General features: G+C 50.8%; 1 protein-coding gene across 1 annotated transcript; it reads left to right on the top strand.

The window, feature by feature from the left end:
- Positions 1-593: 593 nt before the first annotated feature.
- Positions 594-14415, top strand: FADS6 (fatty acid desaturase 6). Its single transcript, XM_084750091.1, has 6 exons — positions 594-2366; positions 2899-3065; positions 10677-10857; positions 11646-11833; positions 12954-13133; positions 13456-14415. Exons 1-6 carry the CDS (start codon positions 2204-2206, stop codon positions 13603-13605), a joined length of 1029 nt encoding a protein of 342 aa, XP_084606217.1. The 5' UTR covers positions 594-2203; the 3' UTR covers positions 13606-14415.
- Positions 14416-18654: the final 4239 nt, after the last annotated feature.

Below are 18654 nucleotides of genomic sequence, written 5' to 3'. Positions count from 1 at the left end.
GAGGATTTAAAGTCACAGCTCTCTTTCCCTCACAGGTGCCCTCCTGCCCAAGGGTCTCCTGGGAAAATACTGCTGTCTCCAGCATACCAGACCCAGTCAGTTGTTGCTGCTGTTTGTTTGTTTGTTTGAGATAGGGTTTCTCTGTGTATCCTTGAGTGTCCTGGAACTCACTCTGTAGATCAGGCTGGCCTTGAGCTCCTGCCTCTGCTGGGATCAAAGGCATGTGCGTGTGCCCAGTCAATTAAAAAAAAAAAAGATTTATTTACTATTTATACAGTATTTTGCCTGCATGCCAGAAGAGGGCACCACATCTCATATATAGTTATGAGCCACCATGTGGTTGCTGAAATTGACCTCAGGACCTTTGGAAGAGCAGCCAGTGTTCTTAACCTCTGAGCTATCTCTTCAACCCGCCCCCCCCCCCCCAGTCAGTTAAAAAAAAAAAAGATTTTGATATAGAATTGGAGTGCATACCATGAAGGTGAAAAGAGGGCAGAGAGGGCAGTCAGAGGCTTATCTTCAAAGGACCACAATGTTATGGGTTCAAGAACAGCCACACACTGACCAATGGAACACCAGACTCAGACTGAAGTTTATTTGAACGCTGAGCAAAAACTGACTGGTCAGGGACAGAATCTGGGCTCAAGAGCCAGACTACGACCCTGGTCTGTTTCTAAGGTAGGCTTTTTATAATAAAAAACAGTAACGAGGTAACAACCAAATAGCCAGGTGGAAGCAAGGGGGAGGAGGGCAGCATTACATCATTTTCATTAGCTAAACACAAGAAGAATCGATTTTGTTCTGAGCACAATGAATCCAGGTGGCTAGACAAAGCATTTAAAGCTGATTGGCTGGGATTTAGGGTAGGAGAGCTCTTGGGGGCTTTCCAGCTCTCTGGGAGTATGAAACAGCAGGATATTGTGGTCTTAACTCTAATAGAACAACATTTATCTTTAACCCAAGCCGAACGTGCATTTATCATCTATTGTTTTATTCCAAGCAGCAGGCATCGAACCTTCCTGGTTCCAGGCACATCCGTTCTGGGAACTTGAACTGAATTTCACCATATAATAAAAGTGGAGACTCACGAGTAAAATGGCTTCTGATAAGCTAAGAGCGATAGCTGGTGTTTCAGAGGAGCCACAATTGTGCTAGGAACTAAGCAGGTCTCAGTGGAGGGGATATAGAGTTTAAGCAGGCTACAACACTACCTCAGGCACGCGGGGGGCAGCGGGATCAACACAATGTGAGGGAGAGAAAAGTTCTCAAGTCTCAGGCTTGGCTGCCCCATCCAGTGGACACTATGCCCACCCACCTCCTCTAGTGGCGACCTCTCAACACATTTTCTCCGTAGCTAGCTATCCCATCTCCTGAATCGTTACCTGGCTTGCAAAGGTCACTTCTGCTAAACCCACACTCAGAGTGGACCCCCTCCCCCTTCCCCAGGTCATGCGCTCCCTATCCGCAAAGTGAGTCCCTGGGTTTTCTGCTTCAGCAATCCAGAAATAGCTACGTTCTAGGTAACCGAATATGAAAATGCACGTTCGTGAGGAAGGTCCTGAGGTAGTCACAGATGGCTCAGGTAGCATAGGGGCTTGCTGCCAAGCCTAATGACCTGGGTTGGGGGTGCCAGGACCCACACAGTGCAGCAAGACGAGACTCCCACAAGGTGTCTTCTGAACTCCACATGGACACTGTACACATCTATACGTTTAAATTAATAATTCAATGAAATAAAAAATTTTAAAGAGAAATACTCGGGTTTGGGGGGCTAAGGACGCAGAACAAGGCGTCCAAGGTGGAGACTAAGAGGAGATGGAGAGGAAGTGGGGAGACAGCTAAGGCCTTCGTGGGTCTTCTTCTTTCCCCTAGCCGGTTCCCTCTCCCCCAGGTCGGTTCTTGTCTCAGGGTCACCTCTCCACCCAGTGCATTGGCCTGGCTCCTCCCTCCTCAGGTTGCTTTGGTGCAGCGGGCTGGCAGGGAGGCTGCATCTAGGCTCCGCCTAGGTCACGGGGTTAAGGCTTCGGCTGCGAGCGATTCGTACCTCTCGCGGTGACCTCGCCACCTCGGGGTAGCCCAGCCTGGCGCGTGGCTCCGCTCCCCGCCCCCCTCCCCCCGCGAGTGTACTCTACTGGTCAGCGGCGCACACACCCACTCCTCCAAGTTCTCCTGGCTTGTCACCAGCCCCGTGTCCAGGGAACCGATGGAGCCCGCTCACAGCGCGCCCCTGGGGGACAGCGCTGCTGAGGTGCTGCTGAGCGAGCTGGAGCGGCAGGTGCAGGATGTGGTGCGGACGAGCTCGTGGTGGGAGCGCCATGGTGTGGACTGCGCTGTTCTTGCTCTCAGCCTTCTCGCCTTGCCAGCGGGTGAGAGAGGAGCACCAGCTGAGGGTGGGGGTGGCGGGCGCGCGGTTGAAAGTGGTGCAGGCTGGAAGGGGAACCTCGGGATTCCAGGATTCTGGATTCCACCTCTACATCCAAAGTCTAGCTGGGGATGCCCACCCTATGTCCCGCTGGAGGTGGGAGAGAGTCCGCTGCGTGAAAGTGGTGGAGGGAAAAGTTGCGCAAGGAGTCCTGGATGGATGGGGAAAGGGATGGTGACGTGCGGGGAAGGGAAGACCGTGTTCTACAGGGCACAATGTGACTTTCAGCCGCATCTCTGCTAGGGCTGGGGCTCAGGACGCTGACCTGGCAGAATGAGACAGCAGAATATCCTTGGATTTTGCGCCCCAAATCCTTACAGAGAGAGCCAACCCACCCTTCTGGAAGAACCTTTCCAGCACAGGCCCAGGGCTGGCCCTCTTTGGCTTGGGATCTGGGGAAGTGTGTGTACCTGGGTCTGGGCCCATATTTTCAAAAGCGAATGGAAGATCCTGATTCCTGGCTGTCCTCTTTGCAGGGTTTCTGTGCCTCCGCTTCCATAATATCCTGGCCTTTGCCACCGGCATCACAATCTTGGGTGTGTGCCATTACACACTCACAGTCAAGGGCAGCCACCTGGCCTCCCACAGTGCTCTCACAGAATCCAAACGATGGAGCAAGATCTTGATGATTTTCTTTACGGAGGTGAGCTTGGCAGAGGTGGGGTATCTCTGTGTGTCTATCCGCAAGTGCAGGCAGGTGCTGCAGTGGGCAGGTCGATCCAAGTGTGCAGCGTGCAGTACAGTTTGTGTGTATGTGTTGGTGTAGTCCTCCAAGCCTTGGTGGACTTGGTGTTAGTGAGTGGGCACCCCACATGGCAATGGCTTATCTTGGCTTATCTTGTGATAACCTTCATTGGTTGGGCAACAGAAACCTTTTTCACAACATAGTTCCTGTCCCTTTATCTTCTTACCTCTCTGTAGCACTAGGCCAAAGGTGGACAGACTTTCTTCTTCCTTCCAGGATGCCTTGCTCCGGGGTTGTGTTGGCTCATAGAAGCAATCGGAGCTGTGATCAGGGCAGAGGTAGTTTTGTTAGTCACACTCTCCAGGTAACGTAGTGAGGGGAAGGGGGGCATCTCCATTTTCCAACTTTAGGGAATAACTCTGGCTTCTCTCTAGGACTGGTTCCCATGTGTGGGGCACTGCGCCCCTAGCTGGCTTGTATGGGGCGACATCTCTGTAGCCTTTCCAAAGCCTTGATTAGAGTCCCAGGCCCAATAGTTGCCCTGACCTTAAGCAAGGTGGTTAATTCTATATCTGGGGTTAGTTTCTTCACGGAATCCAGAATCTGCAAGTGTGAAACACTGCCTCCTCATTAACCCTGTGAGGGCATTGGAGGATGAGCCAGTGCAGACTTTCCAGAGGCTTTCCATGAACCATGGCCTTGCTTAGTGCTTTCTACCTGGTGGGGACACAGTGGCAGCTGCATGGGCTGCTTCTGAGGATGCTTGTTTTGTTGTTGTTTGGTGCTTTGTTACCTGAGAGGCTGCAGAGCCTAGCAGGTGCTGGTATTGGGTTACCTGGTGCAAAGGACAGACTCTCGTACCCTGCAAACCTCAGAGGGTGCACAGGACCCTTCCTGGATGCCTGGATCTCACTTGTAACCTTGGTCCCTCCTCCCTTTCATCCTCCTCTTGTCACCTACACCCCTGGAGACAATGTCGCACAGGACGTCTGGTCTTAGGCCCTGGGTTCCTTAGTGGGTCCCACAGAGTCTGCGGCTGCAGGCATCAGTTGGGTCCCTCTGGTTTTCTTTGGTAATCCAGCATTTGATAGTATCATCTTGGGACCTGCTGGCTCTGAGCTGGTGTGGGACCAGGCTCTCTCTCATGCAGTGGCTCTGGAGAGCTGGAATAGACAGGCTAGAATAGGTCTACCACTCTAGGCTGTATTCACGTACCCCTAGCCACACACACCACACGAGTTTTCTCTGAAGACCCCTTTCTGGCCTACCTGAAGAAAATTCCCACCCTGCCTTACCTAGAAAGCAGTCTCTATCCTGGTTACATCACCCGGGCTGCTGGGCATAGCCTTGGATATGCCAGGGAAGGATGCCATGCTAGGATGGCTACCAGAAGGCTAGGGGCAAGGTAGAATGAGTAAGCCACATTGTTTATGTCCTGAGTTTGAGAAGGATTAACCTCTGAAAGGCTTGTAGTGTCACAGGCAAGGATGCTCCCATGTGTGGGCGGGAGCCAGCCATGCCAGTCACAAAGCTCTTTATTATAAAATATCTCTTCTTTAAATCCTCCTTGTAGACTCAGCTGTGTGTGTGTGTGTGTGTGTGTGTGTGTGTGTGTGTGTGTGTAGTCACAGCTGGTCCACTAGGAATGCCACACAGCTTGCTGTGCCCTTTCTAGAGGGATGTCACACAAGGGAATGCCTGTCACCATCCACAGGCCCCTGTGGTACCAACCACAGACTGTGCCAAGCCTAGTCATGATCCTCGTCTGCTCCCCATTGGCTGAGTTCAGTGCGGCCCCATGAAGGCTGTGCCCTCTGGCCCTTCCCTCATGTCCTCCCACTTGAACCCATCCAGGACTCTTGTTTGAATAAAAGTGGCCATGATAGATATTTTTTTTTCTTGGTGTCAGGGATTGAACGCAGGCCTTTGTGCATGACAAGTGCCTGCTCCATCTTTGAGCTGTACCCTAGCCCTCGACCCTTAACTATAGTCTCTCTCCTTTTACATTTCTATTTAGAGGACCAGTGCTGATATTCAGTACAAAATACAGTGCTATATACAAACTTTCAAGTCTTTTTTTTTTAAAACAAGATATGAGAATCTACATTTTTAAAGATTTATTTATTTATTATACAATGTTATGTCTGCATGTATACCAGAGAGGATACCAGATCTCATAGATAATTGTGAGCCACCATGTGGTTGCTGGGAATCGAACTCAGGACCTTTGGAAGAGCAGTCAGTACTCCTAACCTCTGAGCCATCTCTCCAGTCCCAAACTTTCAAGTCTTATAATAATTACAGATCCACAGAACATCTCAATGTAGAACAAAGAAGTGTAGTGCACTGGACCAGTTGTTCTTGTTTCCTCTAAGTAATGATATTTATGTGTCATTTGATATCAAAACCAAGGAAGCTGAAGCTCGCACGTGTATGTGTGTGTGTGTGTGTGTGTGTGTGTGTGTGTGTGTGTGTGTGTGTGTTTAGTTCTTTGCCTTTCTATCACCTGTGTAGAGTCTCAAGATGCACAGCCCCTGCAACAAGCGACATGAGCAGGCTGTGGGGATGAGAGTTTTCCCATGATCTCCAGAATTCCATAAAACAGCCTGCCTGTAGGTCCCACTTCAGAAAGCAGAGACGATGTGATCCCCAGAGCAAGCTAGCTATCAAGACTAACTGTATTGGCAAGCTCTGTGCTGGACTGAGAGATGCTGCCTCGAAGAATAAGGTGGAAGAGCGATTGAGGATGTTTCCTCAGGGTTTCCATATGCACACTTACCCATGTGCACATACATATGCATGCACAACACACACACGTGCACACACATGTGCACACAATGGGTGAGGGTGGGGGTAGTGACCTAGTCTTCACTATCAGTGGTGCAGAGGCAGAGAAACCCTGGAGAATTTTAGAAGAGTAGCTACTGAGGTGTGTAGAAGCTACCAGACTCTCACAGGGGCCCACGTGAAGAGGGCCAGGGAGGCCGTGTGCCAGGCAGAGGGAGGGGCACTTTGCCTTGTAGCCAAATATACTTAGTTTAAAGAGTCAATCTATTCTGTGACTAGGTGACGGTTTGCCACGAGGCAGAGCTTAAAAAGTCCAGGGGGCAGGGCCAGAAAGTGGTGGCGCACACCTTTAATCCCAGTGCTCGCTTGAGAGGTAGAGGCAGGCAGATGTCTGTGAGTTCGAGGCCAGCCTGGTCTACAGATTGAATTCCAGGACAGCCAGGGCTACATAGTGAGATTTTGCTTCAAAAACAGTCTGGGGTAAGTTTTCCTCAAGTCAGGGTCAGGGTCAGGGCCGTATTAGTCTCTTTCATGTTCTTCTCCAGTGACTCCCTCATTGTTTTATTTTCTACTGTTAAGCAGGAACTGGAGCTGTGTCTTGGTTGGTAGAATATTTGCTTAACATGCACAAAAACCCAGTCTGAACATCAGAGCTGCACAAAACCAGGCCTGGTGGTGTACACCTGTCACCCCAGCACTGAGGACGGGCCTGGTGGTGTACACCTGTCACCCCAGCACTGAGGACGGGCCTGGTGGTGTACACCTGTCACCCCAGCACCGAGGATGGGCCTGGTGGTGTACACCTGTCACCCCAGCACCGAGGAAGACTGGGAGGTCAAGGTTATTCTCAGTGATACAGGGAATTTGAGACCAGCTCTGGACTAGAGACCTTGTTTTAAAAGAAAAACAAACGAACAAACACAAAACTACCCAGCAGGATTAAAAAGCAAGCGTAAACGGGGTGGCGGCGGCGCATGCCTTTAATCCCGGCACTCAAGAGGCAGAGGCAGGCAGAGCTCTGAGGTGGAGGCCAGCCTGGCCTGCAGGATGAGTTTCACTGAGAAACGTGGTCTTAAAAACTCGACTCAAATCAAAACAAAAAAGCAGCTATACGATTACATCACAACCTAAATTGGATTGAAACTAGGTCACCCTACCAGTTTGATTTGTGGTAGGTGAAGCAAGAAGCTGGCTGGAGGTTGTTGGTAGAAGCCAGGAGGAAGTTGGGGGCGATAATGAAAGGGCCAGGCTCGGATGCAGGGACGGGGTGGGGGGTGGGGGGCTGGACAGCGAAGGACAGTGTTGGCTGGGTGCCATCTAGTGCAAGCGGGGAGGAGTGGAGGCTGAGAAGAGTCAAAGGCAAAATCTCCAGGTGGGAGCCAAAGCCATAGTGGGGGCCACGCTGGAAAGGGCCAGGAGCGGGCGCAGCAGTACAGGCAGGATGAGAAAGAAGGGTTCTGGAGCAGTCAGTGGCGGCACAAGCCTTTAATCTCAGCACTCTGGGAGGCAGGTCGATCTCTGAGTGTGAGACCTGGTTTACAGAGTGAGTCCCAGGAGGACCAGGGCTACATAGCGTCCCTGGTCTCGAAAAACCAGAAAGAAGAAGAAGGAAGCCGAGCATGGTGGCGCATGCCTTTAATCCCAGCACTAATTGGGAGGCAGAGGCAGGCGGATCTCTGTGAGTTCGAGGCCAGCCTGGTCTACAAAGTGAGTCTAGGACAGCCAAGGCCACACAGAGAAATCCTGTCTCAACAAACAAACAAAAAAAAAAAAAAAAAAAAAAGAAAGAAAGAAAGAAAAGGAGACGGTCATTGTCCCTCAGGCAGGGAGGCTGCAGACTATGTATGCCCAGCTCCCTCTCTTGCCCAAGAACCCTCTGGCTGGTATCCAGGGAACAGGCAGTTGCTTGCCAGCTCTGAGTGGTGGGGCCTCAGCAGTAGATTTATCAGTCAAAACAATCAGATAAGTTTGAGTTTCAAATAAGGCACCAGTGTTTCCTTTTTAAATAAATACACCCTAACTATGACATGCGTGTCACTGCAGTCTGGGGTTTCACATGCTGTCCTAGTCAGGGAAGTGCAAGGGCCTGAGTGTGAGTCCTCAGGTGCGAGGTGTGAACAGAGGTGTGGCTTACCCACCCTTAGAATAAGAGAGGGACATTGGTGAGGGCCACAGAAGGGAGCCCTTTGAGTTTTAGCCTGGCAGCAGTGAGCTTGCTTGGGCCAGAATGAACCATGGGATGGGGTCCTGTATCTTTCAGACATGCCCCTGGGATTCCCACAGGCCAAGCATGGAACCCCTTTGTCCCCACCCCCTCCCCCCACCACCCCAGGACACCCTCGGGTGCTGCAGGATGCTTAAGTGAAGAAACAACTGCACGAGGACATAAATGAATGAGAGTTCTTAAATGAAGAACTGTCAAGAGGAAGCCCCACCCCCCCATACCACCCTCAAAACATTGGGGGGAGTGGAGGATGTTCAGGGTATGAGTGCTGTAGAGATAGAGAGCTTTTGGGGTCTTCCCGAAGGCGCCCACCTCGGAGGTTGGTGAGTGGTTTTCAAGAAGCCACGCCAACCTCGAGGCTTCTGGAACTTTCTCTGGATCTGGATGAGGAGAGAATCCCTTGGGTAAGACTTGTAAAAGATCCTTTACATCTGGGGGCGGTGGTGTTTATCTGTAATCCCAGCACTCACAAGGCCAAGGCAGAAAGACAGACAGAGTTCCAGGCCAGCCTGGGCTGCATGTTCAGATCCTGCCTTAAACAATGACAACAAAAAAGGCAGCTGGGGGTGGAAAAGAATCTATTTTTACAAGTAATGCAGCAGCATGTGCTTATTTCCGTTGTTTTTTAGGCAAATAAGTAAAGGACATATAAAACATACTACAATTCACCTTCCTCTTTTTCCCCCAAACCGTCCCCCCTTCCCTCTCTGTCTGTCTGTCTGTCTGTCTGTCTCTTTCTCTCTCTCTCTCTCTCTCTCTCTCTCTCTCTCTCTCTCTCTCTCTCTGAGAGAACATCTAAATGGGACTGAGGAGGCTGGATGGGGTTAAGACTCTTGGTGCTCTCGCCTTGTTCAGTTCCCGGCACCCATGTTGGGCAGCTTACAACTGTCTTATAACTTCAGGGGATCTGGTGGCCCATTCTGGCCTCAGATGGGCCCTTGGGCATATGTGCCTACTCACACACAGACACACACATACACACAAACGAAAAAGGGGGCACCTAGAAACCTAGTTATGAAATAGCCTTAGATCGGCTCTTATTCATAAGGCAAGTCACATCACACAAGCCACACCTGAGGGCCTGGGCTTGTGCCTGGGACTTTGTTGAGAAGCCTCCAGGAATCTGTGGGTACCTATCTCTAGATACACAGTTCCGGTCAGGCTCCAGGCTCTTATAAGGGAAAACATTTCATTGGGGCTGGCTTACGGTTTCAGAGGTCTAGTGCATTATCATCAAGGCGGGAAGCATAGCAGCGTGCAGGCAGACATGGTGCCGGAGAAGGAGCTGAGAGGTCTACAACTTGATCCGCAGGCAGCAAGGAGGAGACTGCGTCTACATTGGGTGTAGCTTGAGCATATATAAACCTCGAAGCCCACCTACACAGTGACGCACTTCCTCCAACAAGAGCTTACCTACTCCAAAAAGGCCACACCTCCAACAGGAAGAGAGGGAGCTGGCACCGCAGAGATGGCTCAGAGAGTAAAAGCATCCACACACAGTCCTAGTGATCTGAGTTTGGTCCCTGGAACCTGCATAAAGAACTGAGTCCACGAAGTTTTCCTCTGACCTCCACGCATGCATGCATCACAGCATTTGTTTGCCCACACACATAACACAAACACACACTAATTAACAAAACAAGTAAAAGGAATTAGCTTCTTCCATTATATGGGACAACCCTGGGGTATAAAACATACCCTGGTGAGCCAGTGGGCAAGGCAGGCCTGACTCTGAGACCTGGTGCTCAGGGCACACCCCTGCAGTCTATCCAGCTGTAAGGTAGGTATTAGGAAGCTTCCCCTTCTCCCTGAAACAAGAAAGCATCTTCACCAGCATCCGCAAAATCTTCTGGCCTGGACAAAACACTTGGAGCCTCACATCTGCATGTTCATCTGCATACATTTGCATAAGAAACAACCTAGCCCTTCTTTTACATTCTGAGTGAGTCCGAGCCAGTGAGAGCCAGTGAGCGGGGCTGTGTTTCTGTGATTGGCGTTGGAGAATCTCACTGTGGACTCAAGTCAAAAAGAGTCACTCGGGGGAGATATTGGCTCAGCGCATACTAGTACCCAACGTCCCTCCAGCCTGTATGGTGGGCTCTTTAAAAAATGACCCCCATGCACCTTCAAATCAGATTCTGGAAACCTTTCCCTGCTGCTCTGAGCTCAGGCTGCCCAGTAGTGTCACGAAGGTACAGCCTTTTCCCAGGCACACACACAAAATTGTGGTGGATTTCAGCTTTACCTGCACCGACAGTGTCTCGGGTTTGAGGAGTTTCCTGGCTGGTGGCTAGTGGAGAGTGGCAATCCGGGGATCCAACCTCCTTGACCCTAAATGCTCTGCAGAGCCACACCGAGTAGACGGCAGTGTGTTGCCACTCTGGGGGTCGCACATGCTTGAGAGATGATGGACAGGGTTGGTTGGCTGTGGATGCAGAGGGAGGCAGGCTCAGGAGTGATAGGGTTTGGGGAGAGGGGACGTGTTCTTGAGGCTCCTTGGGTTCTGCTTTGTTCAATTGTGTCCAAGGGACCCAGTGCCCTCTCGGCTTCCTCTCTAGGTATGCACTGCCTTTCCCGCAGAGTTTGCTAAGCTCAACCACGTCAATATGCACCATGGCTACACCAACGTGGTGGGGCTGGGAGACTCGAGCACATGGAAGGCGCCTTTCTTCAACCGCTACGTCTACATGTTCCTTGGACCATTTTCCATCCCCATCTTAACCCCACTGGTAGCTCTTGGTGAGTACTGGATTAGACCTGTCCCGGCCCTCTTTCCTTCCTTCCTGTGGACCCTGCTTTGTGAAGATAGCTGGGAGTCAAGATGGCCAACATCAGCCAAATGGTGTGGAAAGGACCCCAGACCTGGTCCAGGGCTGGTCTTCACTTACTGGCTGGTGACTGTGGGCGGGTACTTCGCCTGCCTGCCTCAGGCTCTTCACTTGTTCAAGGATAGTGTGAAATCATAAGGAGACCACGGGTGTAAGAGAGTTTTTGTAGGGGCCTGGAGAGATGCCTTAGAGGTTAAGAGGGCTTCCTGCTATCCCAGAGGCCCACACTTCAATTCCTGGCATCCAGGATGGGCAGCTCGCAATCCTCGGAAACTTTCAGCTTCAGGGGAATCAAACAATATCCCAGGCTTCCATGGGCAGCAGCTCTTACACACACACACACACACACACACACACACACACACACACACACACACACCATAATTATAACAAAATCTTAAGAGTGTGAGGGGGACCACTTTGTAGATGCCCCACACAAACCACACTGCAGGCTACAGTCATTGCTATCACCGGACAGTGCCCAGGAGTAGGAGAATGGGGCTATGGAGGAGCAGACCTTGCCTTGGCCAGGCTGCTTCGGACTTACACTTCCTTATCCATTCAGAAGACAGACCTCCTTTTCCTATTGTCTGGGTTCACTGAAGACATCCAGAGCGTCCCTCTACCTTAACACGCCTGGGTACCAGGGAGCCTGCTCATGATGGGTCCACCTTACCGTACTTCTTGCCCCTCTGACAGCGCATTTGAGGAAGGAAGAGCTGAGGAGAGCCCTGCGGACACTGGCCTTCATTTCCCTGGGCCTTTATTCTCAGTATTGGATGTTCCTGAACGTGTCAGGCTTCAAGAGCCCCAGTTCAGCGCTGGCCTGCATGCTGCTCGCCAGATCCCTGCTCGCCCACCCCTTTCTCTATGTCAACATCTTCCAGGTAAGTCCCCTTGTTCTGGATCCAGGCAGGGAAAAGGAGCATTTATAGGGATCCGACAGGAGGCTAGACCCAAGGCTTCGGGAGAGAGAGAGAGGTCACCAAAGGAGCCTTCCCCCAATTTCTGCTCCTCCCCTGTCCCTGTGGGTCATCACAGGAAGTCTGGGTTTCATTGAGGCCTTTGGTTTGTCCCGGAGAGACTCTCCCTGTTTTCTTCTCCAGTTTATTTATTTATTTATTTTAAAGGTGTATTTATTTATCATATATACACACAGTGTTTTGCCTGCATGTACACCAGAAGAGGGCACCAGATCTAATTATAGATGGTTGTGAGCCACCATGTGGTTGCTGGGAATTGAACTCAGGACCTTCGGAGGAGAGCAGCCAGTGCTCTCAACCTCTGAGCCATCCCTCCAGCTCCTCTTCTCCAGTTTAAACCCTACTCATTCATTCAAGGTGAAGTTTGGGCTCCCCCTTCTGCTGTTTCGTTCAACTAGTCCATACAAGTGCCTTCTTGGCTAGGTACCACGCTGGGCCTAGGGTACTTGGAGGTGAGCAAGTACTCCAGCCAAATGAAGACAAGTAGATGGGACACAATGGGGGATGAACAAATTAGCTGCAGATGTGTTGAGCGCTGGGAGTTGCTGAGAGAGATCTAACCGGGGTCTTTACCCATCGGGAAGCAGGGAGGTCTCCCTATAGAAATGGGGCCAGATTTGAATGCTGAACTCCGGGTTGTTCTCAAAGACCCTCGGTCTCCTGCCCTGCTCTTGGCTTGCCTCACAGCATTGGCCGGGCCCTCACTTTGCTCTACTTGAGTTTTGACACATAAGTTTAAAAAAAAATAATGCCACCAGTGTGAGGCATATGGGGTCACAAGAGCAAGCAGGCAAAGTCACGGACATAAAAGTCATGGGCTCTCAAAAAAAAAAAAAAATGCATAGACAAAGCTCTTCATTGTCCAAATGGAGAGAAGCCCAGATGTGAGACTCAGCTCACTTGTAGTCTGAGTCAGCACTGGAGCTGGGCTAGACCCCTGTTTTGCACACCCATAGGGTTCCACAGGCCCCCATATGCTTGGTGCCTAAGCCCCTGCAGGGTGTGAGCCTTATGTCTATCACAGCACATCGGATTGCCCATGTTCTCCCCGGACAAGAAGCCCAGGCGGATTCACATGATGACCCTGGGGGTGCTGAACCTGCCACGGCAGCCAGTGCTGGACTGGGCATTCGGCCACTCACTCATCAGCTGCCATGTGGAGCATCACCTCTTCCCTCGGCTCTCTGACCACATGTGTCTGAAGGTAGCCAAAGGCTGGGCAGAGGGGTGGGAGGATGGGCCCGTGTGAGGGTGGACAGTGGTAGCCTCCGGGTACATGTGAACCTTGAGTCCCCTCATTGGCCTCTTCAAAGGTCACCTAGGAAGGCCGGCCTGGAGTATAAGTGACAAAGGGTTTTAGGTCAGAGTCACACGGGCTTCCTAGTAGCAGTGTGACTGGGCAAGTTCACTGAGCCTCACTTTCCCACACAGGTAATGGCTAGGGCTGGACAGAGGAGAGCTCCTGGGGCGGGCAGGCGGGCCAGCGACTCAGAGGGCTCTCCTGTGTGTCTCTCTCTGTCTCTCAGGTGAAGCCCTTGGTATCAAAGTTTCTTCATGACAAGAAGTTGCCCTATAATGAGGACTCCTACCTGGCTCGATTCCAGCTGTTCCTCAATCGCTATGAGGAGTTAATGGTGCATGCTCCGCCCATCACTGAGCTGGTGGGGCTGCAGTGAAGGCTGGGTGCCCTCCCTAGCCCAGTCCTGGCCCTCCTGCACTGCTGGTCTTGTGGGGGGCGGGATGGGATGGAATATAGAGGTTTCAGGCAGACTGGGAAGCAGAACAGATTGGGGGGCCTCCTGCTGTTTGCTTTTCTGGGGTTTGAGTGGGGGTGGGGTACTGGAAGAAGGGACAAAAACTTCCCTTCCTAGGTGGCTCAGGCTGTGCACCCCAAGCCACCTACGCCTCAGCTGATTCCATCTCAGGACCCCCCCCCCACTCTGCTGCATCTGAGCCAGGGTAGGGATAAGGGGGCTTGTGACAAGTGAAGTGGGATCCTATGTCCAGGCGGAGGCGGGTACAGAGAGAAGGGCCAGCCTTCTGGTGCCTAGGAGCCATACACTTCCTAAGCTGCTGCTTCCTTCTGTACTTTCTGAGGGCCTAGGGCCCCTTCCTACGGCCAACAGGGTGAAGTCATCGTCATCGTCATCATCATCATCATCATCATCACCATCATCATCATCATCATCACCATCATCATCAGACACCCCTAGTTCTTCCACTGAAGGACGCTGTGCTATACTGGGCTCATCACTCACCATAGGGTCAGTGAGATAAAAGTGAATGTATTTCCAGGAAAGCAAACACAGGCACAAAATTGGAGAAAGCTTCGCACGTGGCCTTGGCTAGCTCTAGTCAACACTGCTTTGTCCCTTGCTTAGAAGGATCCAGCCTGGGTGGTGGCTGAGGCTGGAGGAGGAGAACTGGAACCAGGCTGGCAGGGCAGAGAGGGATGAGCAAAGGCGGTGTGTGTGTGTGTGTGTGTGTGTGTGTGTGTGTGTGTGTGTGAATAGGAGAGTTGAAGATCAAGGCGAGGCTGGGCTGGGGAGGGGGGAGGATGGCAAGCTGGGTGGGAATCTAATGTCAAACCTAGGAAGAAGCTGAGCTGGGAGACCATACTGTGATCCAGCCAAACAGGCAACTGAGAGAGGCTGAGGATGGAGCCAGGGGACGGAGCGGAGGGTCATGGAAGGTGGAGACTGAAGGTGCACCACCTGCACCCGCACCGGGCCAGGGCCGATAGTTCATAACCTCGCTTCTCACCTCAGCCCTACTGACATTTTATTTGGCTGACTTTTGGCAAGCTGGGCAGAGCACTGACTATACGTCGGAAGCCCAAGTCATGCCTGTGTCTCCTGATGTAGTCAACTGTCTCCAGACTGTCCTTGACTGACAACATACGAGCCATTTTATGGTGTGCTTTCTCAGTTAAGTCGTTGCAAGGAAGAGTGTACTGCCCCGATGACGGGCCGCTAAATGCTAGCAAGAGGGAACCCATGGGTGGGCAGGCACCTGGGAAGACCAGCCTTTTAGAACCCATTTCTGGTGCCTGATGTGGCTTAGGCAGATGCAGCTGTCACTGCACTGGCAATCCTTTTCCTGCTATCTTCTCTTGGCCCTCCCTTAACAGAAACCACATCTTCCAGGGCCCTTGCTCCCAGCTATGGCTGTTGGCAGCCTGTCCTTTGGGCTCCTCCTGGACAGGGCCTGATCTGGCAGTGGCTTCTAGCTGCCGTTGGCCCCTAGGTGGCTGCCTGCCTCCTTATCTCTGCCCAGAGTTCCTCTTCGCTCATCCCTTTTTGAGTGTGTGCCTTCTGTGCCCTGCTGGGAGGCTTGCTCACAGCAGTTTTGGATACAAGCCACCCTCTTGGAATGGGGTGGGCTTGGCAGTTGCCACCACCTGCTGTCTTGCTATCTGTTATTGCTGCTCATTTGAAATGCATTAGCAGTTAAGAAGGGGCCCTAAGGTCTGAGAGTGTGATTCATCAAACTGCAAATTCTTCCCTTGAAAAATGCAATGTCAGTAAAGGGTCCTGGCAGCATACTGTAAGCTAATGATTAAAACTATCCAAATGTATGACCAGTGACTCACTGTTATTGATCTGAGCCTGAATGGGCTTCATTCCAGGGCAGCAGCTAGAGGCCCCGGTATCAGGCCCCGGCATCAGACCTGACTGTACATACCACGGCACACCAGGAGCGAGTTAGTTTTCTCTGAGATGTAATTATCTGTTAGACTCAGGGTGTGGGCAAGAGGATTAGGGGTGCACAAAGAACTTCTGGGGCTTTGCAGCATCCTCTGGTCCAATGTGGAGCAGCAAAAGGGAATGAAGACACCGATGACCACAATTATAGCCAATGCTTGCTTACCGCAAATACAGATTTCTTTTTCTTTTCTTTTTTCTTTTTTTTTTTTTTGAGACAGGGACTCACTCTATAGCCCTGGCTTGTTTGGAACTCACTTGGTGGGTGGCTGGCCTTGAACTCACAGAGATCCACTTGCTTCTACCTTAGTGGTCCTCAACCTTCCTACCGCTGAGACCCTTTAATACAGTTTCTCAGGCTGTGGTCCCCAACCATAAAATTATTTTCATTGCTACTTCATAACTGTGATTTTGCTACTGTTATGAACCCTCATACGAATATCTTGTCTGTGTATATCTGATATGTGACCCTGGGAAAGGGTCATTTGACCCCCCCCCAAAGGGTCCTGACCCACTGTGAGAATCACTGTTCTTCTACCTCCGCAGTGCTGGGATTAAAGGTTTCCCACTAGGCCAGGCTAGCTGGGGTTTTTTTTTTTTAAATCTGTCATCTAATTTTAATCTTTAGAAGTTAGAATTTTTTTTCCCTCATGCTATAAATGGAGAAAAGAAGAAACTGAGATTAACCCTGTGCAATTCAGACTGGGGATCTGAAATCAGTGACTCCAGAGTCCACGCTGTCGGCCCTCAGAGATGTTGCCTCTCAGTGGGAAGACCTGTAGAGATTTTGGGTGTTTGAGCCGGAATTTAGCTCTCATCCTTCTATGCTACAGGATAATTGGTGAATTTATCATTAAGATTTTTTTTTCTCAGATAGGGTTTCTTTCCATAGCTCTGGCTGTCCTGGAACTTGCTCGGTTGACCTTGCTGGCCTTGAACTGAGTGATCCACCTGTCTCTGCCTCCCGAGTGCTGGCACTAGAGGCATGAACCCCCACCTCCCAGCTAAGATAAATTCATTAGGGACTGAGGTTGAGGCTCAGGTGGTAGAGTGCTTGCCTAGCATGCACCAGACGCTGCAGTCAGCTGCCATCATTGTATAGATACATGGCAGTAATTCCCAGTACTCAGGGGGTAGAGGGATGAGTTCAAGGTTATCCTTAGCTACATAGCAAGTCAGGGCTAGCTTGGGCTACATAAGACCTTGTCTAAAATAACAAACAAACAAAAAACGAGAAAGACAAATTCCTTATGAACACCCATGGGATGCTGGGCACTGTGTAACGCTCTGGGAAGGAATGAGTGAATGAGACTGGCCGTGCACATCACCGCCTTCATGAAACCGGCGTACCAGCGCGTGGTGTGGTACATGTAAATATGTTTTTGTTTTGACCCCAAGTGTGGGATGTGAAAAAGAGGGTGTGTGGTGTTTTCCTGCTGGAAACAGATGTGAAAGAAAAGATGATATTTGTCCACTAGGAGAGAAACCGCATCTTGTGGGAACATGGCCTTTTTGTTTTGTTTTGTTTTTTTGTTTTTTGTTTTGTTTTTCGAGGCAGTGTTTCTCTGTGTAGCCTTGGCTGTTCTGGACTCGCTTTGTAGACCAGGCTGGCCTCGAACTCACAGTGATCCACCTGCCTCTGTCTCCCGAGCGCTGGGATGGGGACATGGTCGTTGCCACCTGATAAACAGCCTAGTACAGAATCTGAGAGGAGACATGTACTGAGCCCCAAAACAAGAGAAGGGGCTTTTTTTTTTGAGACAGGGTTTCTCTGTATAACAGCTCTGGCTGTCCTGGAACTCCCTCTGTAGTCCAGGCTGGCCTCGAACTCACAGAGATCCACTTGCCTCTGCCTCTCAAGTGCTGGGATTTTTTTTTTTACTTGTCTTGGCATCCTTCCCTACTCTTTGGCTGTTCATCGCTCCCCTTCGAGATGCTCCTAGAGAGAACTTCTAGGTTCTGGCTGCTGCTCTGGGTTCCGGTGGCTGTGGTTGTAGTCACCTTTGCTGAATTCCTGGCTTGCTGCTTAACGGCTCTGCTGGAATCCTGCTGACTACACTACTGGAATTGCTCCAAGGAACTGAGTCTAAAAAGGTCTCTTCTCCTGTTCCCATTAACCTCTTTTCTCTGCTATCTAGGGTAGGTGGGTTGGAAGGGAGGTATAAGCATTAAAAAAAAAAACCTCAAATAAAGTGGCTTTGACAAAGTTCAAAGTCTACAGCAGGGTGTCAAATAAACTTTGTGAAACAGTCCAGCTAAGTATTTTGGGTGTTGTGAACAGCATGGTCTCTGTTACAATGACTAAACTGTGTCTAAAATAGCCACATGAACATACCCCAAGCCTCAGGGACCATGTGGAACGGGGAGCAGAAAGACTAAGCACCAGAGGTTGGGGAAGATCGGGGCAAAACAGTGTCTTCTGGACTTGGCAGGACCGCTGTGTGGATGAATTCAAGGCAGCCTGGGGTTGCTGACACAAGATCAAGCCAGTGAAAATCATAGCATACAAGGGCATCTTGTTAGGGTTTCTATTGCTGTGACCACGGAAACTCTTATAAGGTAAAACATTTAGTTGGGGCTGGTTTAGATTTAGTCCATTATCTCCATGGTGGAAGCACCGTGGAGTGCAGGCAGATGTGGTGCTGGAGAGGGGCTGAGAGTTCTTCATCTGGATGCTCAGGCAGCAAGAAGAGTGATGCTGGGCCTGACTTGAGCACCTGAAACCTCAGCCTCCAGGGGCTCACTGCCCTCAACAAGGCTACGCCTCCTAACAGGCTATGCTGGCCACAGTCATTTAAACCATCCCAAGGGGAGAAGGGCGTACAACTGAGGGTCTAGTGACAGTTGATGTCTTCTGGGGGAGGGTGAGTCAGTTTTCTTTAAGGGTGTGGCCTCTGATAGGTCTGTCCTGCCATGAGTGTATGGGCAACACAAACTGGATTCAGCGGGTATTTAAAAAAAAAAAAAGAAGAAGAAAGAGGACATGAACTTGCAGTTGTGGAGTGAATCTAGGAGAGACTT

Source organism: Acomys minous (assembly GCF_964271855.1).
Source record: "Acomys minous genome assembly, chromosome: 12".
Lineage (NCBI taxonomy): Eukaryota > Metazoa > Chordata > Mammalia > Rodentia > Muridae > Acomys > Acomys minous.
Note: the sequence above shows the minus strand (reverse complement) of the source record. Positions and strands in the feature narration are given on the sequence as shown.